Source organism: Hyla sarda, chromosome 4 (genome assembly GCF_029499605.1).
Source record: "Hyla sarda isolate aHylSar1 chromosome 4, aHylSar1.hap1, whole genome shotgun sequence".
Classification (NCBI taxonomy): Eukaryota; Metazoa; Chordata; class Amphibia; order Anura; family Hylidae; genus Hyla; species Hyla sarda.
This window is the reverse complement of record NC_079192.1, coordinates 227,214,623-227,241,648: the sequence shown is the minus strand read 5'-3', so window position 1 is coordinate 227,241,648 and position 27,026 is coordinate 227,214,623. Positions and strand designations below refer to the sequence as shown.

General features: G+C 41.1%; 1 protein-coding gene across 5 annotated transcripts in view; it reads right to left on the bottom strand.

The window, feature by feature from the left end:
* TBC1D22A (TBC1 domain family member 22A) overlaps window positions 1–27,026 on the bottom strand; it is a 576,359-nt gene that overhangs the window by 374,783 nt on the left and 174,550 nt on the right. For all 5 annotated transcript variants that reach the window (XM_056573700.1, XM_056573701.1, XM_056573702.1 and 2 more), the window contains exon 8: window positions 26,144–26,258. In XM_056573700.1, coding sequence (XP_056429675.1) covers window positions 26,144–26,258 — 115 coding nt within the window. The remainder of the gene's footprint in view (window positions 1–26,143; window positions 26,259–27,026) is intronic.

The following is a 27,026-nucleotide window of genomic DNA, read 5'->3' as shown; positions in this document are numbered from 1 at the left end:
CTATTGTCCTTGCACAGAAAAACTAGACCAAGTTGAATTTTAATATTAGGACACTATGACTCATTAACATTACAGTAATGAACTCTTTATCAATCTTATAAATATGTTTTTAATTGCATCATTCAGAAGAATAGGACAGTTGCGCCATTTCAGACAACAAGGGAGAACATATTTACTTTGTTGTCCTATTATAACAGCCAGTTTACCTGTTATGTTTCTAATGGCAAAGTTTTAGGAAAGTATTAAGAAATTCTTGGGTCTCTGAACTTTACATTAGTTGGCAGAAATGTTATATGAGCAAGGATAAGAGGTAGCTGTGCCTGAGGCTAGATTTAAACTCATTTACATGATATTTATTTATTTATTTTTGTATCTATGGCCCCAGTGGTATTCTTTACAAAACATAGACTTCATATGCAGTGTAGACTTAAATTTTATCAAATTAATACAACTATAGCTTGATAGGGATATTAAACAAAAACAGAGGACAAACCTATGTACAAATACACCTATGTCGACCCTTGAGTACATCAATGATACCTATACTCGCAACTCAAATGTGAATTAACACATTTTTGTTCCATTGTACTCCTTATGGTAAATAAAAAATCTTTCTAACGTACTTTGTTTAAAAAAAAATTAAGTTTTCAATTATTTATTTGAGTTTAAAAAAAGCTACTTGTCCAGAGCATATTTCCCCTATCTATTGCACAGATTTTGGACTCCTGCTGGCCTGGCAGAAGTCCAAAATCAGCAAATCCAGTCTGGAGGGCTCGGGGAGGGGGGGGGGGGGGGCATTGCAGCCTTAACCAATCATAGCTCATCTTACACTGAACTGCTTTGGGCTGTGTGTAGCAGAGTGAGGGAGGAAGTTCTCCCCTGTAGGCTTCAGATGATGTCACCCCTGTTGGGGAACGCCCCTTCATAGGGATTAAGCACCCCAATTTATTCAATTATTCACTGGACTGTACTCCATGAATTGACTCTGGTGATTTGGAGCCCAGCTGCAATGTACCAGTGGCGACTGCTGTATTTCTGTACCAAAATAAATACTAACTCTTAAAGTACATGTGAGTACATTACAAGGACCTGATATAACAAGGTCAGGTGATCATAACGTGTGTTTCACCCGATTGCATCCTCATGGGGATCTGGGGTAGAGGCATGGGCAATCTCAATATATGTCTCCTACAATTACACCTGTGGTCTAATCAAAACACAAACACCTATGGATTAATGGAACAAGATGGCGACATGCTGCACAAGTCTCCTGTTACATTAAAGTAGTGCAGAGCAGCTACCTATGTGAGGGCATGTCAACAATATAAAACTTTCCTTTATGTGCATTTCAAAGCTCACAGTGCATGAGCTCTCTGGCTCCTGCACTGGGCATCTATCACTAAAATGTGCAGGTAGCAGTTTATCAGTCAGCCCCATATTGCAGATCATGCACAGAATAAAACAGCCGTACCATATTAATAACTAGAAGGTGCTCGCCCCAATGCAATTACTGGAGCCATAATAAAGACTAGTAGGTACAGTGGGGCAAAAAATAATTTAGTCAGCCACCAGTTGTGCATGTTCTCCCACTTAAAAAGATGAGAGAGGCCTGTAATTTCCATCATATGTATACCTCAACTATGAGAGACAGAAAGAGAAAAAAAAATCCATAAGATAACATTGTCTGATTTTGTAAAGAATTTATTTGCAAATTATGGTGGAAAATAAGTATTTGGTCACCGGCAAACAAGAAAGATTTCTGGCTCTCACAGACCTGTAACTTCTTCTTTAAGAGTCACCTCTGTCCTCCACTCATTACCTGTATTAATGGCACCTGTTTGAACTTGTTATCAGTATAAAAGACACCTGTCCACAACCTCATACAGTCACACTCCAAACTCCACTATGGCCAAGACCAAAGAGCTGTCGAAGGACACCAGAAACAAAAAATTGTAGACCTGCACCAGGCTGGGAAGACTGAATCTGCAATAGGCAAGAAGCCTGGTGTGAAGAAATAAACTTTGAGAGCAAATATTACAAAATGGAAGACATACAAGACCACTGATAATCTCCCTCGATCTGGGGCTCCACACAAGATCTCACCCCGTGGTATCAAAATGACCACAAGAACGGTGATCAAAAATCCCAGCACCACACGGGGAGACCTAGAAAATGACCTGCTGAGAGCTGGGACCAAAGTAACACACTACGCCATCAGGGACTCAAATCATGCAGTGCCAGACATGTCCACCTGCTTAAGCCAGTACATGTCTGGGCCCATCTGAAGTTTTCTAGAGAGCATTTGGATGATCTAGAAGGGGATTGGGAGAATGTCAGCATAACAATGATCCCAAACACACATTTCAAGGTCCTGGAGTGGCCTAGCCAGCCTTGGAGGGAGTTGAAAGTCTGTGTTGCCCAGTGACCGCCCCAAAACATCACTGCTGTAGAGGAGATCTGCATGGAGGAATGGGGCAAAATACCATCAACAGTGTGTGAAAACCTTTTGAAGACTTACAGAAAACATTTCACCTCTGTCATTGCCAACAAAGGGTATATAACAAAGTATTGAGAAGAACTTTTGTTATTGACCAAATACTTATTTTCCACCATAATTTGCAAATAAATTATTTAAAAATCAGACAATGTGATTTTATGGATTTTTTTCTCATTATGTTTCTCATAGTTAAGGTATACATATGAGGAAAATTACAGGCCTCTCATCTTTTTAAGTGGGAGAACTTGCACAATTTGTGGCTGACTAAATACTTTTTTGTCCCACTGTAAGTGCACAATGAATAAGAAGTGCTGTAAACACATGTACAAAGAGAAACAAATGCAACAGTGACAGTTTAGACACTGCACACCACATGAATTGCCAGATACTAATTTAAAGGGGAAATCCGGTGAAAACCTTTTTTCTTTTAAATCAACTGGTGGCAGAAAGTTAAACATATTTGGAAATTACTTCTATTAAAAAATCTTAATCCTTCCAGTACTTATTAGCTGCTGAATGCTACAGAGGAAATTCCTTTCTTTTTGGAACACTGATGACATCACGAGCACAGCGCTCTCTGCTGACATCTCTGTCCATTTTAGCAACCATGCATAGCACATGTATGCTAAGGGCAGCATGGTGGCTCAGTGGTTAGCACTGTTGCCTTGCAGTGCTGGGGACTTGGGTTCAAATCCCACTAAGGAATAGAAAGATCATCCAGCTCTCCACCGCCGCCTCAGTGCACGGACTCGTGCGGACACCACGAAGACGAACAATAGGAAAGTAGAACAATGTCCAGCACAAAGCACGATGCAAGATGGAAATTTATTGTAGATACACACAGCAAACAGCAACACGGATCATAGAGTAAAGTGACGCGTTTCAGCAACCTTGGTCGCCTTAGTCATACAATGTATGACTAAGGCGACCAAGGTTGCTGAAACGCGTCACTTTACTCTATGATCCGTGTTGCTGTTTGCTGTGTGTATCTACAATAAATTTCCATCTTGCATCGTGCTTTGTGCTGGACATTGTTCTACTTTCCTATAAATCCCACTAAGGACAACACTAAATAAAGTGTTGTTATTATTATTATTATTATTATTATTATTATAATAATGTCAGCAGAGAGAACTGTGCTCGTGATGTCATCAGAAAGCATTCCAAAAAGAAAAGAATTTCCTCTGTAGTATTCAGCAGCTAATAAGAACAGGAAGGATTAAGATTTTTTAATAGAAATAATTTACAAATATGCTTAACTTTCTGTCACCAGTTGATTTAAAAGAAAAAAGGTTTTCACCGGAGTACCCCTTTAACCCTCTGGTTGGTTTTTACACATTGCACTTTATGGTAAAAATAATCCAGTATCTTTATTCTGTAGGTCAATGCGATTGAAATGATACCCAATTTATATAGTTTTTCTATTATTGTACTACTTAAAAAAGAAAAATAGCACACTTTATTTAACAAAATTGGTATGCATAAAATTGTCCTTTTCTGACCCCTATAGCTTTTTTATTTTTTAGTATACAGGGATGCAGGAGGGCTCATTTTTTGCACTGTGATCTGTAGTTTTTATTGGTGCCATTGCTGTTTTGATGGAACTTTTTGATCACTTTATATTTTTTCTGATATATGAAGCAATTAAAAATCAGTATTTGTGTTTTTTTATGTTTACTGTGCAAGATAATAAACATTATATTTTAGTAGTTTAGACATTTATGTACGTGACAATACCAAATATGTAACATTTTTTCCTTTTTTTATTTTTCTAAAATAAGGACATTTTTTTTTTTTTAATTAGGGGAGAAGTTTTTATATAATTTTAGAGACTTTATTTATTTACTTTTCACAATTTTTAAGTCCCCATAGGGGACTTTTATATGCAAGCATTAGATTGCATTCACTGTATAATGCTATGCCTATGGCATAGCATTACACAGTGTGATTGGCAATTCACTGATCCAGCCTCGGCGATCAGCGGCAGGTAAGGGGACCCTACTCCGCCATTTTAGCTTACCGAACCCCTGTGATCACATCGTGGGGGTTCAGTAAGCTACTGCAGACTTTTACTTTCATTTTAGATGACTTGATCAGCATTAACCAAGGTGTCTAAGGGGTTAAATACCAGGCCACAGTGGGAATGCCACTGCTCGGCATAGCAGTGTGTCAGGCTACTGGTAGTAGCCGACACTTACTGCTCTGAACTTGTGTGTGTGTGTGTGTGTGTGTATATAGATAGATACACACACACCTATTGAAATAACGATAACATAAATATGAAAAGTCTAATAGGGAAAAGTTATGTAAGTGTGAGGAAAAAGACGTGATTACAGCCCTGCTAGAGAATGACTAACACTATGGCCAACAGTGTCAGACCAGAAACTGTAGTTTTGCCACAGGTAATGCCCAAAATTATGAGTAGGGAAAAAAGAGAAAAAAAAAATCCTAACAACCCCAGAAACATAGACCAAAGATGGAAACTCAGGGGCACTTCATAGTGATTTACATAAGTGACTATAAGGCCATAACCCCAAACTCCCAACTTTTGCATTGTATCTGAAAACAATCATGAACAAAACTTTTGCTAAAAGCTGCCTGAATAACTTGTTTTGTTCCTGGAGTCTTTTCATGCATTGTATGTGCTCCCTTGCACACCCCATGTTGCGCACTCATTTAATTGGATGCAACATAAAGACATTCCAGGCCCAGAAACAACCAAGACAACAAACCACGTACACCAGCCTTGTCAGACTTGCATATCATTTAGCCATTGCAATCTGACAGGTTCTGGTAGTGTGATGTTAAAAGACACAATTTGGTATTCCCAGTATTCAGGAGTAAAATATCTAAAATATACGAGAAGCCTTCATCTCATCTGTGCTCTTGTCAGTTTTGATAGAAGGGGCATAGCCTTCTCAGTCAAATCAAGTACACAAGATTTAGGATGTCTAGCCATTACTTCTTTAAGCTCACAGTAAATTTCTGCACACGTAACTTAGTTTGTACATTCAGTTACTCCAAACACATAAGCAAATCTGCAAATGACTGCACGAGTCTAATGAAGTGAGAGGAGGATTCTGACTGGCTGATCTACAAAACGGCTGATCCCTTGCCTGCGGAAAATCATAAACAGCCAATATACACCCAGGTCTCTAAAAAAAATATTGTCCGTTCTCAGGTTCCCAGGTCTCACTGGTATATGCCTCTATACAACTCAGACATTGTACTTGGCTGTTATAATAGTTATCTACATGAGTCCAAAGTCTCAGTGTTATTAGGCCACAGCTAAGCAGTGTTGTTGAAGGGTTTCTCTCACCAGAAGATGGTATATTGTTTAAATCAAACTTTATGTTAACCATATTTTTTTAAGAATTTTTGTTGAAGCTTTTTCTAATTTTTCCATTTTAGTTAAAAAAATATTCCTGACATCTCGTAGTTTCTATTCTGGTATACCACCTTTCCAGCATAAGATTAAGAGGCTCCGAAGCCTAGAAACGTGATTCATGGATAGTGTTTATTAAAATTAAGCTGTAACTTATATCGGAGTCATTTTGTCATGCTTATTGAAGGCCCAAAATGAATCCTTAAGCTATCTGATATGTGTCAGACATTTTGTATGTATATTAGTAGACCCAAGTGAGTTCATGAAAAGGCCACAGTTTCTAGAGTCTATTCTCTACAAATATGTCTTTCTGTGAGAGTGAGGAATGTACCTCTTGTCTCCTTAGAAATGTATGGCAAGATAAGACATGAGAGGGGGCTATTTAGCCATATTCTTTAGACACTGGTATAATTCACCCAAGACAAGTTAAGGGGTGTGAATCATATAAACTATGAAACAAAAATGTGTGACCAAATATGAAGCTTAGTTCTTTATACATAAAGTAATCAATAAGACATAGGTTATTGTCTTGTGTACAATTGAATATTAACAATGACATCACACATACCTATTCTTTCACAGACACATTCCATATAGCTATGCATGTATTATAGCCAAGTCTATCCAATTCAGAGTATTAACCCACAGCATTGCAAGGTAGGGGGATGGTAACATCTTTGTCCTAAACTGTGCTAGGGTTTGTGTATGTTATTCTAAATAACAATTAATTACATGTTAGTATGGATAGAGAGGTTTCAAACATCTGTGTATGGGAGTCTAAGGTATTTATCGCATTCCCATACATTTGTTGGCTGTCAAGAAGTCAAATAGGCCCCAAGTTGTCTGGGAAATTCAAACGCTGGAAAACATTACTATTATTTTTTAATCAACTGGTGCCAGAAAGTTAAAGAGATTTGTAAATTACTTCTATTAAATTATATTCATCCTTCCAGTACTTATAAGCTGCTATATACTCCACAGGAAGTTCTTTTATTTTTGAATTTCCTTTCTGTCTGACCACAGTGCTCTCTGCTGACACCTCTGTCCATTTTAGGAACTATCCAGACAGAGCAGGAGCAAATCCTCATAGCAAACCTATCCTGCTCTGGACAGTTCTCCAGGCTGCACTTCCTGTGTTTGGGTTTCGGTCCAAAGTCTGTGTCTAAGATGGGGGGAAATGTGCTCTTTTTTAAGCACAAATAAAACATAGAAAACTTCATTTTTTTTTTAAACAAAATATTTTAGAAATATTTTTTATTTACCATAAGGAGTGCAATAGCAAAAATAGTTTTAATGAGAGTGCCCATTTAAAGAGGCACTGTCATTGTTTAAAATGTTTGATATATTGCAGGACTCATAATATGCCATTTCACAATATACAACTGTAAAAAATAAAAAAAATTGTAAATTTTCACCTGAAATTAACCCCTTAAAGGGGTACTCCGGTGGAAAACTTTTTTTTTTATGAACTGGTGCCAAAAAGTTAAACAGATTTGTAAATAACCCCCATAAACACACCAGGACAAATATATGCAAATAATTTCAATCTTTATTAGACATACATAATTTAAAAACATTTAAAAAGGACAGCACAAAGAACAGAAGAAAATGACTGCTACATAGATAGGTATGTGATAATATGCAAAAGAAATTAAGTTAGTTAATACTAACAATATATTAGTGACTTATGCAATTTATAAAGCTGTCAATCTGCTGTCAGTCCTGGCAGTGCGGCAGGACCCCGCCTGCAGGGGATCACACAGCTACGCGCGATCGCGCTGCAGAGGGGACAGAGGGAGCTCCCTCTCTCAAAACACTTACAGCCTGCAGTCACTTCCGACCGCGGCTGTAAGGGTTAAACTTACTTCGGTCCCAGCTGTGTTACAGCTGAGTCCCTGCCACAATCTCATAGGTGCACTGGGCAGCACCCACGTGCATCCTGCCAGTCGTTAAGGGGTTAAAGCTCAAAATAGCCGCCACTAGGGGTCGCCAGTCTTTTAGCCAGGCAGACTAGTCTAGATTTTGCAACATCCTGGATACCTGCCGTAAAGCGTACCGGTATCCAGTAATGGCGATCCCTGCAATATCATGTAGAGTGTATGCGCGGGCATGCACTGCCTGTGAACGAGCACAGGGAGTGTGCGCACACAGGCAGTGCGGAAAACCCTCACAGGCCCTACTGGAGTTTTGGTCTAAACCTCCCCACCCCTCCCCCACGGCCTCCGGGACACGCACCAAGGTTAGTTTCATAGTAATTCAGCCCCTGTAGAGCAGTGAATGAGGCCTTACCTTTCATGCTATTAGGTGCGGAGGAGTCTGCACCCGAGCTCTGTGCTGTCTGTCCTTTGTGCTGCCGCTGCATAGAGCTCTGTACTAGAGGGCTGCATTGGGATTGTGCCCCTCCTATGTCTCCTCCCCCTGCCATCGCCACTTTTTGTGAATTGGGACATTTAAACTTGCTTTTTTTTTTCATTCCAATCTAAATTTAGTAGGAGTCGGAGTCAGTGCATTGTTTGCCGACTCCAGGTACCATTTCGTCCGACTCCACAGCACTGGTCAGCAGGGAGCACTGTTGTTAGACAGAAAAGAACAACTTAACTTCAGAAGCTGATAAGTACTAGTGGGATTAAGATTTTTTTTTTACAGAAGTCATTTACAAATCTGTATAACTTTCTGGAGCCAGTTCATATGAAAAAAGTAGTTTTTTCACTGGAATACCCCTTTAACCCCTTAAGGACCCAGCCATTTTACACCTTAGGACCAGAGCGTTTTTTGAACATCTGACCACTGTCACTTTAAACATTAATAACTCTGGAATGCTTTTACATATCATTCTGATTCCGAGATTGTTTTTTCGGGACATATTCTACTTTAACATAGTGGTAACTTTTTTGTGGTACATTGCATCCTTTCTTGGTGAAAAATTCCAAAATTTGATGAGAAAATTTAACATTTTGCATTCTTCTAACTTTGAAGCTCTCTGCTTGTAAGAAAAATGGATATTCCAAATACATTTTATTTTTATTCACAAATACAATATGTCTACTTTATGTTTGCATCATAAAATGTATGAGTTTTTACTTTTGGAAGACACCAGAGGGCTTCAAAGTTCAGCAGCAATTTTCAAATTTTCTAAAAATTTTCAAACTCACTATTTTTCAGTGACCAGTTCAGTTTTGAAGTGGATTTGAAGGGTCTTCATATTAGAAATACCCGACAAATGACCCCATTATAAAAACTGCACCCTCCAAAGTATTCAAAATGACATTCAGTAAGTGTTTTAACCCTTTAGGTGTTTCACAGGAATAGCAGCAAAGTGAAGGAGAAAATTCAAAATCTTCATTTTTTTACACTAGCATGTTCTTGTAGACCCAATTTTTGAATTTTTGCAAGGGGTAAAAAGGAGAAAATTTTTACTGGTATTTGAAAGCCAATCTCTCTCGAGTAAGCACATACCTCATATGTCTATGTTATTTGTTTGGCGGGCGCAGTAGAGGGCTCAGAAGGGAAGGAGCGACAAATGGTTTTTGGGGGGCATGTCACCTTTAGGAAGCCCCTATGGTGCCAGAACAGCAAAAAAAAAAAAAAAAAACACGTAGCATACCATTTTGGAAACTAGACCCATCGAGGAACATAACAAGGGGTAAAGTGAACCTTAATACCCCACATGTGATTCACGACTGCATATGTAAAAAAAAATTTCAAAAAATTTTACCTAAAATGCTTGGTTTCCCAAAAATGTTACATTTTTAAAAAGGGTAATAGCAGAAAATAACTCCCAAAATTTGAAGCCCAATTTCTCCTGATTCAGAAAACACCCCATATCGGGGTGAAAAGTGCTCTGCTGGCGCACTACAGGTCTCAGAAGAGAAGGAGTCACATTTGGCTTTTTGAAAGCAAATTTTGCTCTGGGGGCATGCCGCATTTAGGAAGCCCCTATGGTGCCAGAACAGCAAAAAAAAAAAAAAACACATGGCATACCATTTTGGAAACTAGACCCCTCGTGGAATGTAACAAGGGGTAAAGTGAACCTTAATACCCCACAGGTGTTTTACGACTTTTGCATATGTAAAAAAATAAATAAATTTTTTACCTAAAATGCTTTGTTTCCCAAAAATTTTACATTTTTAAAAAGGGTAATAGCAGAAAATACCCCCCAAAATTTGAAGCCCAATTTCTCCCGAGTACGGCGATACCCCATATGTGACCCTAAACTGTTGCCTTAAAATACGACAGGGCTCCAAAGTGAGAGCGCCATGCGCATTTGAGGCCTAAATTAGGGACTTGCATAAGGGTGGACATAGGGGTATTCTACGCCAGTGATTCCCAAACAGGGTGCCTCCAGCTGTTGTAAAACTCCCAACATGCCTGGACAGTCAGTGGCTGTCTGGCAATACTGGGAGTAGTTGTTTTGCAACAGCTGGAGGCTCCGTTTTGGAAACAGTGGCGTACCAGACGTTTTTTCTTTTTATTGGGGAGGGGGGCTGTATAGGGGTATGTGTATATGCAGTGTTTTTTACTTTTTATTTTATTTTGTTGTAGTGTAGTGTTTTTAGGGTACAGTCGCACGGGCGGGGGTTCACAGTAGTTTCTCGCTGGCAGTTTGAGCTGCGGCAAAAAATTTGCCGCAGCTCAAACTTGCAGCCGGATACTTACTGTAAACCTCCGCCCATGTGAGTGTACCCTGTACATTCACATTGGGGGGGGAAATACAGCTGTTGCAAAACTACAACTCCCAGCATGTACGGTCTATCAGTGCATGCTGGGAGTTGTAGTTTTGCAACAGCTGGAGGCATACTACTTTGGCTGGAAATTGTAGTTATGCAACAGCTGGAGACACACTGGTTTGCTACTTAACTCAGTGTTTCACAACCAGTGTGCTTCCAGCTGTTGCAAAACTACAACCCCCAGCATGTCCGGTGCATGCTGGGAGTTGTAGTTTGCAACAGCTGGAGGCACACCGGTAGTGAAACACTGAGTTAAGTAAAAAAAAAAAAAACTCTGTGTTTCACAACCAGTGTGCCTTCAGCTGTTGCAAAACTACAACTCTCAGCAGTCAATGGGCCAACGGGCATGCTGGGAGTTGTAGTTATGCAACCAGCTGATGCACCACTACAACTCCCAGCATGCACTTTAGCTGATTGTGCAAGCTGGGAGTTGTAGTTATACAACAGCTGAAGGTACACTTTTTCCATAGAAAAGCCCATAAGGGAATGCTGGGAGTTGTGGTGGTCTGCCTCCTGCTGTTGCATAACTACAGCTCCCAGCATGCCCTTTTTGCATGCTGGGAGCTGTTGCTAAGCAACAGCAGGAGGCTGTCACTCACGTCCAACTGCTGATCCACACTGCAGGTCAGTCCCTCGCCGCCGCCGCTCCTGGGGCCCCGATCCCAACAGGGACGCCGGGGATTGGGGTCCCCAGCTGCCGGGGTCCACGACCCGCACCCGCTCACGTCCTCCGGAAGAGGGGTGGAGCGGGTTGCGGGAGTGACACCTGCGCCCGTTGCAGTGATTGGTCGGCTGGTAAACCGGCCGATGAATCAGGGCGATCGTGAGGTGGCACCAACGATTTCAGCAGGCATCTGGCACCGGCTCCGCTCCAGATGGCTGTGGGGGTCCAGGAAAGCGCATGACGTTCTCATACGTCATGTGTCCTTAAGGACTCGGAAATGGAGACGTATGAGAACGTCATGTGTCCTTAAGGGGTTAAGGTCAACATATTAACCCCAACAAGACCAAGGACGTACAGGTACGCCCTCATGCCCTGGGACTTAAGGACCCCAGGGCATAGCTGTACACCCTTGGCGTTTGCATTTCCCGCTGCTGAAATCATTCATAAGGCATCCCGTGCCGCCCATGGTGACCCGGAAAGTAGAGGCGATCGGGGCTGTCCAAGACAGCCATGAACCCCCTGAAGACCACCCGTCCTATCCCTGCTATTGGCCAATAGCAGATGGGGGCGGGGGGGTAAAGTTCGGGCCCGCTGTTGTCACCCACGGTAGTCCGGGCAAAGTGGAGGAACTGTCCTGTAAGCGGCGGCGATCACTTACCGATCTGTGGCAGGCGGCAATCCTCCTGGAAACGTGATCCTGCTGGCACTAGACAGTGGTCTCTAAACTGTAGCCCTCCATATATTGTAAAAACACAACTCCCAGCATGCCCAGACAGCTGTTTGCTGTTTGGGCGTGCTGGGATTTGTAGTTTTGCAAGATTTGGAGGGCTACAGTTTGGAGATCACTGTGCAGTGGTCTCTAAACTGTGTCCTCCAAATCTTGCATAACTACAACCATCATCATGCACGAACAGCAAATGGCTGTCTCGGCATGCTGGGAGTTGTAATTGCATGCCTCCAGCTGTTGATAACTACAACTCCCAGCATTCCCTTTGGCAATCAGTACATGCTGGGAGTTGTAGTTTTGCAACAGTTGGAGGCACACTGGTTGGAAAACTCAAGGTTTTTGCAAACAGTGTGCCTCCAGCTGTTGCAAAAGTACAACTTGAAGCTTAAATGGTCTGTCAGTGCATGCTGGGAGTTGTAGTTTTGCAACAGCTAGAGGTTTGTCTCACTCACTTCGGAGCCCTGTCGTATTTCAAGGAAACAGTTTAGGGCCACCTATGGGGCATTTCCGTACTTGGGAGCAATTGTGTTACAGAAATACCCCATATATGGACATAAAATGCTCTGTGGGCGCACAACAGGGCTCAGGAGTGAGAGCGCACTATGTACATTGGAGGCCTAAATCGGTGAATTTCACTGGGGTAATTTTACAGCAGTTCTGACACAAACGGAAAAAAAGAAAAACCCACATATGACCCCATTTTGGAACGTACAACCCTCACGGAACGTTACAAGGTGTAATAGTGAGCCTTAACTACCCAGAGGTGTTTGACGAATTATTGTTAAAGTTGGATGTGAAAATGAAAAATGCTGGTGTTACCCTAAATTTTTCATTTTCACAAGGGAAAATTGGGAAAAAGGCCCCCAAAATGTGTAACCCCGTTTGTTCTGAGCATGCAAATACCCCATATGTGGATGTAAAGTGTTCTGTGGATGATCTACAATGCTCAGAAGAGAAAGCGCTCCATTGGGCTTGGAGAGAGAATTTGGTGATGTGCATTTACAAAGCCCCCATGGTGCCAGAACAGTGACACCCCCCCCCCCCACGTGACCCCATTTTGGAAACTGCACCTCTCAGGAATGTAATAAGGGGGCAGTGAGAATTTACACCCCACAGGTGTCTGACAGATTTTTGGAACAGTGGTTTAACTTTTCATTTGCACAGCCCACTGTTCCAAAGATCTGTCAAACGCAAGTGGGGTGTAAATGCTCACTGCACCCCTTATTAAATTCTGTGGGGGGTGTAGTTTCCAAAATAGAGTCACATGTTTGGGAGGGGAGGGGGGGGTTCCACTGTTCTGGCACCATGGGGGCTTTGTAAACGTACATGGCCCTAGACTTCCACTCCAAATAAATTCTCTCTCCAAAAGCTCAATGGCGCTCCTCCTCTTCTGAACATTGTAGTTCACCTGCAGAGCACTTTACATCCACTCATTGGATATTTATACACTCAGAAGAAATGGTGTTACGGATTTTTTTTTTTTTTTTTTTTGGGGGGGGGGGTTCCTATTACCCCTTGTGAAAATGAAAAATTTGGGATAATACCACCATTTTTGTGAAAAAATAAAAAATTGTCATTTTCACTTTTAACTTTAACAAAAATTGGTCAAACACCTGTGGGGTGTTAAGGCTCACTATACCTCGTTACATTCTGTGAGGGGTCTAGTTCCCAAAATGGGGTCACATGTGGGTGTTTTTTATTTTGAGTTTGTCAGAACCGCTGTAACGATCAGCCACTCCTGTGCAAATCACCTCAACTGTACATAGCGCCCTCTCACTCCTGAGCCTTGTTGTGCGCCCGCAGAGAATTTTATGTCCACATATGAGGTATTTCCATACTTTTTAGGGGGTCTTTTCTTTCCTTTTACCCCTTGTGAAAATGAAAAGTATGGGGCAACACCAGCATGTTAGTGTAAAAAATTTAATTTTTTTTTTTTTACAATAACATGCTGGAGTACATTCCAACTTTACCTTTTCATAAGAAGAAAAGGAGAAAAAGCCCCCCAAAATTTGTTAGTCATGTTCTCCCGAGTACGGAAATACCCCATATGTGGCACTAAACTGTTGCCTTGAAATACAACAGGGCTCCGAAAGAGAGTGCCGTGCGCATTTGAGGCCTAAATTTGCATAGGATGAAATCGGATGCAAGAATTAGACTTATACCTATACGTAAAATACCCTACGACAGTGTTTCCCAAACAGGGTGTCTTCAGCTGTTGCAAAACTCCCAGCATGCCTGGACAGTCAACGGCTGTCCGGCAATACTGGGAGTTGTTGTTTTGCAACAGCTGGAGGCTCCGTTTTAAAAACCGTGTCGTACGAGACATTTTTAATTTGTATTGGGGGGGGGGGCTGTGTAGGGGCATGTGTAATATTAGTATTTTACCCTTTATTATGTGTTATAGCGTAGTGTTTTTAGGGTACATTCACACGGGCGGGGGTTTACAGAGAGTTTCCCACTGGGAGTTTGAGCTGCGGCGGAAAATTTGCTGCATCTCAAAGCTGAAGTCCTCAAATTCGCTGTAAACCCCCACCCGTGTAGGGGGGCAAACCTCCAGCTGTCTGGGCATGCTGGGAGTTGTTGTTTTGCAACATCTGGAAGGGCTACAAATTGGACACCACTGCACAGTAAAACTACAACTGTAAAACTACAACTCCCAGCATGCCCAGACAGCCTTTGGAAACACTTACCACTGATCTTCACTGCTGCCTCCTTACTGCCGCCGATCCCGCCACTGCCTGCCGAAGGTCCCGCCGCGATCGCGGTCCCTTGGCCTCCTTTTGCTCACCGATGAAGGCCATAGGAAGGGGTACAATTCTCATACAGAAGTCAATGAAAACCTCATGTTAAGCAGGTTCCTATGTGGCTGCTGTACAGGATCTCTCTAAATGCTGTTTACAGCACCTCAAGCAAAAAATAAAATAAAAATCTATAATCGGAAAATAAAGTCAGACTAGAGAAAGAAAATATTTATCAGCATCTGGTTATAATCATGAAAATATATATACACACACATATATTGATACACATTTGCATGGCATTTCTGGTATTTTTCTAAACATCTCTTCCAATCTAAACTTACATGGTATGACAGTGCTTGTTAAAGACCAGGTTACCTTGTAACTAAAGCACTGAGACATAGCAAGTCATTAGCAGGAATACAGAGCAGAATAAACCCCCCTAGACACAGTGCAGTTATGTACATATACATACACATATACAATGAATAAACATTTACATGGCTATTAGTTGCCTCGCAAATAATTGTAAAAAAAAAAAATAAATTATAATTATATATATATATATATATACACACACATATATTTACAAGGCTATACAATGATACCTTTAGTCATAAGTGATACATATAAATATATAAATTAAAAGTCCTGATTGTGATGTAATCACAGTTACTGTCAGAGTACATGGAATGGACATTACATGTATTACATAGATGGTTCATAATGGAAAAAGAAAAAAATAAAAGAAGAAAAAGACTAAGAAATATTAAACAGTGTAAATAAATCCCTCTTGTATTTGGTGAGAAGATAAATACTTATTTGTGTTCACCTATGATCTTGACACAGATGCTACTGCATTAACAGTCACTTGGGTCCTACAATGCAAGTTGCTGGCAAAGTAGTTAAGACAAACTTATTTACCACATTAATTAAATGGTCTATTTAACATGGAATATCAATTCTCTAATCACATCTCAGCTGAACTTCTTATTTCAATTAACAACTCTAAAGTCTTCCAACAGAGATCCAACTGCTCTAGGATCATTAAGAACATTTTCATTATCTGTCAAATGAGGGAGTAAAAGGCAAAAACTGCAAGCACTCTCAGGAGTAGGCCTCTACCCTACTTAAGAGATGATTAGGGAGTAAGCAGCAGTAGTTCTCATTAGTTGCTAAGCAATGAATAGACCGCCAATGAAACAAGAATCGGAAACAAAGAAAAAAGGTGTTTCCATGCAAATCCAAACTCAAGGGCATCTTGCCCTTTTCTATTAACACTAAACATGACATTACCACACAGTGTAATCACCACAAGTCAGGGAAAGGTTAAATGGGGAACGGCAAAGACATTTTCTACACAGAGCAGCTATACCTCCCCGCATAAACCTTGGCGGATATGTCATTGGGAATTTGCCTTTATTACTATACAACATAAACTTTATGTGAAGAACAGCAGCTGTGCCTTGCATCATCCTTATATACACTAAGCTACTGTTCACCTAAAAGAGAGGATTGGCTAGCAATAAGTCTGCTGACTAGTAAAGAAACTGGGGGGGGGGGGGGGGGGTTGGGTGAAGACAGTTTAACCACTTAAAGGGGTACTCCCCTGAAAAATATATATATTTTTAAATCAACTGGTGCCAGAAAGGTAAACAGATTTGTGAATTACTTCTTTAAAAAAAATCTTAATCCTTCCAGTACTTATCAGCTGCTGTTATGATCCATAGGAAGTCATTTTCTTTTGAATTTCCTTTCTGGCTGGCACAGTGTTCTCTGCTGACACCTTGGTCCATTTTAGGTACTGTCCGGAGCGGGAGAGTTTTTTTATGGGGATTTGCTCCTACTCTGGACAGTTCCTAAAATGGACATAGGTGTCAGCAGAGAGCAATGTGGTCAGACAGAAAGGAAATTCAAAAAGAAAAGAAATTCATGTGGATCATAACAGCAGCTGATAAATACTGGAAGGATTAAGATTTTTTAATAGAAGTAATTTACAAATCTGTTTAACTTTCTGGCATCAGTTAATAAAAAAAAAAAAAAATGTTTTCCAGTAGAGTACCCCTTTAAGGATGCAGGGCGTACAGGTATGCCCCCGTTATTAAGGACTCAGGTAGTACATGTATATTCTAAATCCCGCTAATGGCGTTTAAAAAAAAAATCATATGTGGTACTACCGAGTGCGTAAATGTCTCAACTATTAAAATATAAGGTTAGCTAAACAGCACAGTCGATGGTGTACACATAAAAAAAATTGTTAATTTTGTTAATAAAAAGCGATCAAAAAGGCCCATCAAAACAAAAATGGTACCGACAAAAACTAAAGACCACGGCACAAAAAATTTGCCCTCATCTAGCCCCAGATGCGGAAAAATAAAAAAGTTATAGGGGTCAGAAGATAACAATTTTTAACATACTAATTTTGGTGCATGTAGTTATAATTTTTTTTAAAGTAAAATAAATAAATAAAACCTACATAAATTGGGTATCCCTGTAACCGTATGGACCTCCGGAATAAAGATAATTGTGTCATTTTTACCGAAAAGTGCACTGCGTAAAAACGGAAGCCCTAAAAAGTTGCAAAATGTTGTATTTTTTTTCCATTTCACCCCACAAATATTTTTTTTTGTTTTGCCGCAGATTATGTTATAAAATAAGTAATGTCTTTACAAAGTACAATTATTGACACAAAAAACAAGCCCTTATATGGGTCTGTAGGTGCAAAATTGAACATGTTATGATGTTTAGAAGATGAGGAGGAAAAAACGAAAGAGCAAAAACGAAGATTGTTTTGAGTCCTTAAAGGGGTACTCTGGTGAAAACCTTTTTTCTTTTAAATCAACTGGTGGAAGAAAGTTAAACATATTTGTAAATTACTTCTATTAAAAAATCTTAATCCTTCCAGTACTTATTAGCTGCTGAATGCTACAGAGGAAATTCTTTTCTTTTTGGAACACTGATGACATCACGAGCACAGTGCTCTCTGTTGACATCTCTGTCCATTTTAGCAACCATGCATAGAAGATATATGCTAAGGGCAGCATGGTGGCTCAGTGGTTAGCACTGCTGCCTTGCAGTGCTGGGGACTTTGGTTCAAATCCCACTAAGGACAACAATAAATAAAGTGTTATTATTATTATAATAATGTCAGCAGAGAGAACTGTGCTTGTGATGTCATCAGAGAGCATTCCAAAAAGAAAAGAGTTTCCTTTGTAGTATTCAGCAGCTAAAAAGTACAGGAAGGATTAAGATTTTTTAAGTAATTTACAAATATGTTTAACTTTCTGCCACCAGTTGATTTAAAAGAAAAAAGGTTTTCACCGGAGTACCCCTTTAAGGTGAGTCCTAAGGGGTTAAAACATTTAAATATTTCATTAGATGAATGGCTTAAAACTGAAATTAGCAAACTGTTTTATGGAAACATTTAAAGTGATGGCAAAAAATAAGGTTACAGACTGAGCCTGGTTTAAACTACGCATAGGCATTGCTCTCATTCTCCCTTTTCTCCCACCCTTTCCCTCATGTACCCTTTTGGGGAATGGGAATACTGTTCTCAGTAGATTGAGATATCTTCTAATTGGTTCTCTAGGTCCCCCACCCAATGTGTAATGCTGGATTATTGTAACCGGATAGTATACCGTATATACTCGAGTATAAGCCGACCCGAGTATAAGCCGAGACCCCTAATTTCAACCCAAAATCCCAGGAAAAGTTATTGACTCGAGTATAAGCCTAGGGTGGGAAATACCTCATCCCCCCCTGTCATCATCCAGACCCGTCATTAACATCCTCATCATCCCCTTGTCATCATCCCACACATCCCCCCTTCATCATCCCCTTGTCATCATCCCACACATCCCCTTATCATCCCACACATCCCCCCTTCATCATCCCCTTGTCATCATCCCACACATCCCCTTATCATCCCACACATCCCCCCTTCATCATCCCCTTGTAATCATCCCACACATCCCCCCTTCATCATCCCATTGTAATCATCCCACACATCCCCCCTTCATCATCCCCTTGTCATCATCCCACACATCCCCTTATCCCACACATCCCCCCTTCATCATCCCCTTGTCATCATCCCACACATCCCCCCTTCATCATCTCCTTGTCATCATCCCACACATCCCCCCTTCATCATCCCCTTGTCATCATCCCACACATCCCCCCTTCATCATCCCCTTATCATCCCACACATCCCCCCTTCATCATCCCCTTATCATCCCACACATCCCCCTTCATCATCCCCTTATCATCCCACACATCCCCCCTTCATCATCCCCTTGTCATCATCCCACACATCCCCTTATCATCCCACACCCCCCCCTTCATCATCCCCACCCCCCTTCATCATCCCCACCCCCCTTCATCATCCCCACACCCCCCCCCCCCTTCATCATCCTCTTCTCATCATTCGCCCTCAGTGGTCTTCAACCTGCGGACCTCCAGAGGTTTCAAAACTACAACTCCCAGCAAGCCCGGGCAGCCATCGGCTGTCCGGGCTTGCTGGGAGTTGTAGTTTTGAAACCTCCGGAGGTCCGCAGGTTGAAGACCACTGCGGCCTTCAACATCCGGACCTCCAGAGGTTTCAAAACTACAACTCCCAGCAAGCCCGGGCAGCCATCGGCTGTCCGGGCTTGCTGGGAGTTGTAGTTTTGAAACCTCCGGAGGTCCGCAGGTTGAAGACCACTGCGGCCTTCAACATCATCCAGCCCCCTCTCACCCCCTTTAGTTCTGAGTACTCACCTCCGCTCGGCGCTGGTCCGGTCCTGCAGGGCTGTCCGGTAAGGAGGTGGTCCGGTGAGGAGGTGGTCCGGGCTGCTATCTTCACCGGGGGCGCCTCTTCTCCGCGCTTCCGGCCCGGAATAGAGCCGTTGCCTTGACAACGACGTATCTGCGTCGTTGTCAAGGCAACGTGACTATTCTGAGGCCGGGCCCGAAGCGCTTAGAAGAGGCCTCCCCGGTGAAGATAGCAGCCCGGACCACCTCCTCACCGGACCACCTCCTTACCGGACAGCCCTGCAGGACCGGACCAGCGCCGAGCGGAGGTGAGTACTCAGAACTAAAGGGGGTGAGAGGGGGCTGGATGATGTTGAAGGCCGCAGTGGTCTTCAACCTGCGGACCTCCGGAGGTTTCAAAACTACAACTCCCAGCAAGCCCGGACAGCCGATGGCTGCCCTGGCTTGCTGGGAGTTGTAGTTTTGAAACCTCTGGAAGTCCGCAGGTTGAAGACCACTGCGGGTGGGGGAGTTCACTCGAGTATAAGCCGAGGGGGGTGTTTTCAGCACGAAAAATCGTGCTGAAAAACTCGGCTTATACTCGAGTATATACGGTAGGTATGGATATACACTGGTAGAGAATACTTGCATTTCTCTATTTTACTTGTTGTTTTTACTATGTTTATCTCTTTTCTGGTATAAGGTCTAAGTAGAAATCTTTATAAAGACCAATAAAAAACAAAACTATGCATAAACATTTTGATATGAAATTAGATTCATTAAACATACATAGATTGTGTTAAAGCATAACTCAGTACCTCATCCTGATCCTGTACATCTAATTTTTTTGTCTACGACCTATATTTCTTTCAGAACTACCTTTCTTTACTCGCCATTATTGCTCAGTAACTTTTCTGTCCATGCAGAGACATGGGGTGTGTCCCTCTCTTCTCCTCACTGTCATGACTACGCCGCCGCCCCCCCTCCCCCTCCCCTGACTCACAGAGGACTGGGAGCAAGCACAGCTGCTCTGGACCTGCCTGCAGCCTTGTCACTCATAGTGTCCATTATGTGTCGATGACCACTGGTCACTGTAGGACTGGTATGTGTCCCAGGAGGTAGGGGGCTTTTTCAGTATGAAATACTGAAAATTTTCTGATGAAAGCAATTACAAAACATACTGTTTTTGCATGCTTTATAACATATCTGAAGTTATTGTATCTAACAGAACTTTTTATTTTATTTTTTATTTTTTAGAACAAACAGAAAATGCTATGTTCACTTTGCCCTTGTGCTTCATCCTGTTCAGGGTCCATTTGGCTCTTTCATTTGCACCAAACAGCCCTAAAACGGGTCAGAGCACAATTGACACCACAAGATCACCACCGGGTCCCAATAGTTAAAATTGACTTACCAATTGGATCCATTGGAAATCTGATAGTTTACTCTTTCCTCTTAACGCTTGTTGCGTTCCCCTGTCCGGTACCAGAAACAATGGACGTTGGATGCCATACAACTGATGAGCGTTGTCATCAGTTGCTGCAAGATTTAAGCTGAGTTCACCTATCCTAGATGCCGGACATATGTGAACCCAGCCTTACTCTACTCCACTCATTTTGTTAAGCTGCAAACAATAGATAAGGAGAAGAATGGATGGAAGGATAACTGTAAATTGGACTATACAGTTTTTTTTTTATTCTAAAGTTTAACTACAGAAGATACATATATTAGCATAGGAAATGCATATACAAACCATAGGATAATAAAAAATCAAGCAGAATTTTACTTCTATCTGCTGCATGCTAAAACCATACAGAAGATACATATAATAGCATAGGAAATGCATATACAAACCATAGGATAATAAAAAATCAAGCAGCATTTTACTTCTATCTGCTGCATGCTAAAACCATGTTGCCTTATCAATTATGTGAAAATTCTATAAATAATTATAAAAAAAAAAAAGCAAAGCAACTTTAACTCTTTACTACCAGGATACTATTAATATACATAAATAAAACAAATCTTTTTTGACACAAGCAGAGCCTAAGATACACCAAACCTAAAAAAAAAAAGGAGTTATTCTTTAACTTGTTTCACATTTTGCTATGTGGTGGCTTTGTGCTAAAAACTGCACCCAATAATGAGAAAGTGAAAACAGAATGTTCAAAACCTTTGCTAATGTATTAAAAAAGAAAAATGTTAATATTGCATTGACATAAGTATTCATGCCCATTACTCAGTACTTTGTTGAAGCATCTTTGGTAGCAATTAGTCTTCTTGATTTCGAGATTTTCTGCAATTCTTCTCTGCATATCCTCTCAAGCTCTGCAAGGCTGGACAGGATCATTGGTGGAAGCCATTTTTCAGGTGTCTTCAGAGATATTAGATTGGGTTCACATCAGGGCTCAAGTCCTGCAGGAACTCATGGGAATGGAGTTCCTGCACTTTTTCCACAGCAGGAACGCAGCTCCCATTAGCAGGAGTCCAGCAGGACCAGCCCTTAAAGGGGTACTCTGCGCCTAGACACTTTATACCCCATCCAAAGGATAGGGGATAAGATGTCAGATCACAGGGGTCCTGCTGCTGGGGACTCCCACGATCTTGGCTGCGGCACCCCAGACATCCGATGCACAGAACGAATGCCGCACCGTGCCGGATGACTGGTGATGCGGGGCTGAGGCTCGTGACATCACAGTAATGCCCCCTCAATGCAAGTCTATGGGAGGGTGCACGACGGCCATCATGCCCCCTCCCATAGACTTGCATTGAAGGGTCGTGAGCGTGATGTCACGAGCCTCCGGTGCTGCACCCAATGCTCTAGATGAAACGTTAGGTGCAGCAGGGAGAATGCGGGGGTCCCCAGCGGCAGATTTCTAGTACCCCTTAAAGTGGAAATCTTGGATGAGTTCCCATACTTTTTTTCCCAGGACTTGACCCCTGGTTCACATCAAGGATTGGCTGGGCCCATCAAGGACATTAAGAGAGTTATCCCTAAGCCACTCCTGTGTTGTACTGGCTGTGTGCTTATAGTCATTGTCTTGTTGGAAGGTAAACCTTTAGCCCAGTCTAAAAGTCCCTTAGGTACTTTTTGAGTCCTTTGTTGAGGAAAGGCTTTTTTCTGGCCACTCTGCCATAAAGGCCAGAGTGATGGAGCACTGTAATGCAGGGATGTGGAAATCCTATTGCCCGATGCCCGGGACAGGTAGTTCCAGGCACCAGGCAGGTGAATTTTTCATAGATATAGCCCTATATCGGGCAAGCAGGGTCAGACCGACTTCCCTCTTTATTTTTCTAATGTCGGTGTGAGGCGCAGGAGCGGATGCAGACTTGCATGGGACACAAGTTTGCACATCAGCACAATTTTGCATAAGTTTGCACATTGACGCTCAGGGTGTATGGGGCGGACTCCTGACTCGAGGCTGTGCCATACCCAGCGGCCCCAGGCTGATTTCAGTAACCAGGGGCCGCCGCAAATACTGGCATACAGCGATCACCATGGGCGACTATCAACCCTTTAGATCGCCGCTGTCAAAGTTGACTGCAGCATCTAAAGGGACCTGTTAAAAATCCCTGGTGGTCTAGTGGGATGGATCGCCCCACCGCAGCGCGATCGTGTGTGTGTGTGTGGGGGGGGGGGGGTGGGGGGGGGGGGGAGATGCACTGTGAAGATCAATTGAGTTCAATAGAACTGCATTTATCTGTATGAGGAATCTAATGATTCCGCCTAATAAAGTGTATTTAAAAAAAAAGTTTAATGATAGTTTTAAAAAACACCCATTAACCCATTCCATATTAAAACTTCATATCACTACCCTTTTCTCATTTTCCATATAAAAAATATGAAACCATAATAAAAATAAACATATTTGGCATTGGCACGTACATAATTTTCTGAACTATTAAAAAATAAAATTTAATTTCCTGTACGGCCAATGCTGTTAACGTAAATAATTAAATACCAAATCACAGAATTGCATTTTTCATGTTTATCATATTCCAGAAAAAAAATGTTAAGTTAAAAGTGTTCAAAAAGTCTGATCAATACCAAAATGGCACCGATACATACAGCAGATTATGGCCCAAAAAATTAGCCATCATACAGCCCAGTATATGGAAAAATAAAAATGTTATAGGGGCCGGGAATTAAAAAAAATATATATGAAAACGTTAAAAAAAAATGTATATTTGGTATTGGTGTAATCAGACTGACCTTAAGTATTATAATAATATGTAAGTTTAACCAAAAGGTGAATGGCAAAAAAAAAAAAAAAAGAAAACCCCCAAATTTGCATATTTTTTTTCAATTTCACCTCACAAATAATTTTGTTTCAGAGCATAAGTTATGGAAAAATAAAAAGGTGTCATTACAAAGTATAATTGGTCCCGCAAAAAACAAGCCTCATATGAGTCTGTAGATGGAAAAATAAGAGTTATAGCTATTATAGGACGAGGAGGAAAAAAGACCTTATTTACGTACTATTTTGATTGAAATTATTTTGTCTACCAGGGCAAGTGGATTTTCATGAGGAACAAGTAGATTATGTTCATTTTAGTTCCTAGGACAAGTTTTTAATTTACACACCCCTGTGATGGCTAACCTTCTGGAAGTTTGTCCCGTCTGCACAAGCTATCGGAGATGAGACAGAGTGACCATTGGTTTCTTGATAACCCCTCTTAACGAGGTCCTTCTCCCTGGATTACTTAGTATGGTGGGGAGTCCTGCTCTAGGAAGACTTTGTGTTGTTCTAAACTTCTCTCATTTAGGAATTATGGAGGACACTGTGCTCTTGAAATGCTTCATTGTCAGGAAATTGTCAGGAAATCTTTCAAACCTTCAGATCTGTGGCTACACACAATCCTGTCTGAGCTTGACAGGCAATTCTTTATCCTCCTGGTTTGGTTTTTGCTCTGATATACATTGTCAGCTGTGAGACATTATATAGACAGAGCTGTCTCTTTCCAAATCATATACAGTCAACTGAATTTACCACAGGTGACTCCATGATTTTGCTAAACTTTCTAGCATTTTCACTCTGTCATTAGGCAGTATTGAGTGCAAAATGATTGAGAAAAACTATTTTATTATTTAACCCCTTAACGACCAAGGACATATTTACGTCCTTGGCCGGCTCCCGCAATATAATGCAGGGTCACGCGGTGACCCCGTGTCATATCGGGTCGGTCCCAGCATGTATCTGAAGCCAGGACCCGGGGCTAATAGCGCGCGGCAGTGATCGCGGTGCCGCACGCTATTTACCCTTTCGTTTGAACTCCACGTCTAAAACGAAAGTGAAACCTTCCCGGCTGCTCAGTGGGGCTGATCGGGACCACCGCAGTGAAAATGTGGTGTCCCGATCAGCTGGGACACCAGCAGAGGTCTTCTTACCTTTATCCGGCGTGTCCCTTCGGCGATTGATTGCTCCAAGCCTGAGATGCAGTCTTGAGCAATCGACCGCCGATAACACTGATCAATGCAAAGCTATGGCTTTGCAGTGAACAGTGTATAAGATCAGTGTGTGCAGTGTCATAGCCCCCTATGGGAGCTATAACACTGCAAAAGAAAAAGTGTAAAAAATAAAGTTAATAAATGCCATTTAACACTTTCCCTAATAAAAGTCCCAAAAAATTCCAAAGTCCAAAATAATATATTTTGGTCCCTTTTTCTAACATGAAAAAAATGAATAAAAAGCGATCAAAGTCCGATCAATACAAAAATGGTACCGCTAAAAACTTCAGATCACGGTGCAAAAAATGAGCCTCCATACCGCCCCGTAGGTGGTAAAATAAAAAAAGTTATAGGGGTCAGAAGATGACAATTTTAAACATATAAATTTTCCTGCATGAAGTTATGATTTTTTCCAGAAGTACGACAAAATGAAACCTATATAAGTAGGGTATCATTTTAATCGTATGGACCTACAGAATAAAGATAAGGTGTAATTTTTACTGAAAAATGTACTGCGTAGAAATGGAAGCCCCCAAAATTTACAAAATGGCATTTTTCTTCAATTTCATTGTACAATGATTTTTTTTTTCCTTTTCGACGTAGATTTTTGGGTAAAATGACTGATATCACTGCAAAGTAGAATTGGTGGCGCAAAAAATAAGCCATGATATGGATTTTAAGCTGCAAAATTGGAAGGGTTATGATTTTTTAAAAGGTGAGGAGGAAAAAACGAAAGTGCAAAAATGGAAAAACCTGTGGTCCTTAAGGGGTTAAGCAAATGGCTACAAAATAAAATATGGAAAAGTCAAAGGGTGCGTTTCTCTCAATGCACTTCATCCCTCCATTTCCTTCTTCATAACCTCTCTATATACATTTCAAAAGGCAGCATGTAACAATGAAATGAGAACCCATTTTGTCCATTAATAAAGAATGAATAAGATGTTTTTTAGATTTGTTGTACTTTTGATTTATGCAATGTTTGTTTAATGTGACAATTTAAAATAACTACATAATACATTCTTATGCCCTTTTTCACCAAGTATTGTATTCCCCAACCAGTCTTAGTTTCAATAAGGATACATATTTGACATGATTGCAATAGACAATTTTTTTTAATAACAGGGTTCAACGTTCACACACAGCCTATTCTGACATTAATGTGGCAATTCATTTTTTAAACAACTACCTAGCTAGACTGAAATACTGAACTGTTTTTAAAGCAACTTACCAACATGATCCCCAATAAATACAACAAAGAAGGGTGTGACAAGATCATTTATCCCTTGAACATATCCACTGGCTGGATGTCGAATTGCCCATATAAATAAAATTCTTTCAAAGATCTGTAAAAAATAAAAAGAATGAACAACTATTTTAGCTAGCTCAGATTTAACATATGGTCACAAACAACTTAAAATACTGTGTCATTACACAAAAACTTTTGACAGGTTGCAGAGACATGGCAAAAGTTTTGACTGCTTGGAGTCTGTGTTAAGACCCCCATGATCTCTAGATGGAAAGCAAGAAAGGAAAGCACGCAATTAGGCACTTCACTCCCTGGCTTACAGCTATTTCCATCTCGCTGCACGAGACAAGCCCCATTAACTTATAATGAAGCTTATAATAGAGATCGGTGGGGGTAGGAACACTCAGACCATCAACCCTGAGACATGTCCCTGAGACATGTCGAAAGCTTTTGTCCCTGAGACATGTCGAAAGCTTTTCTTATAACAGCAGAGACAATTTATTGATTAGGCTACTAAAAATTGTCAGAGCCCTAACAGATACTGAACTGCATACAGGGGTGTGGAAACTTTATTTAAAAAAACTACTTGTCCACGGGACTAACATGGAGCAAAATCTACTTGTCCCTCATGACGATCCACTTGTCCGGGCCAATTTTCGCTTTTACGCTCTGATTTTTTCCTCCTCGCCCGATAATAGCCATAACTACCTACTATAATGATACCTTTTAATTTTTCAATAACATATTCTCCAAACCAAAAAATATATATTTGGTGAAGTGAAATTGAAATAGTAAAAGATAATTTTGCAGATTTGGTGTTTTTCTTTTCTACGCCATTTACCTTGTGGTTGAGGTAACATGTTAG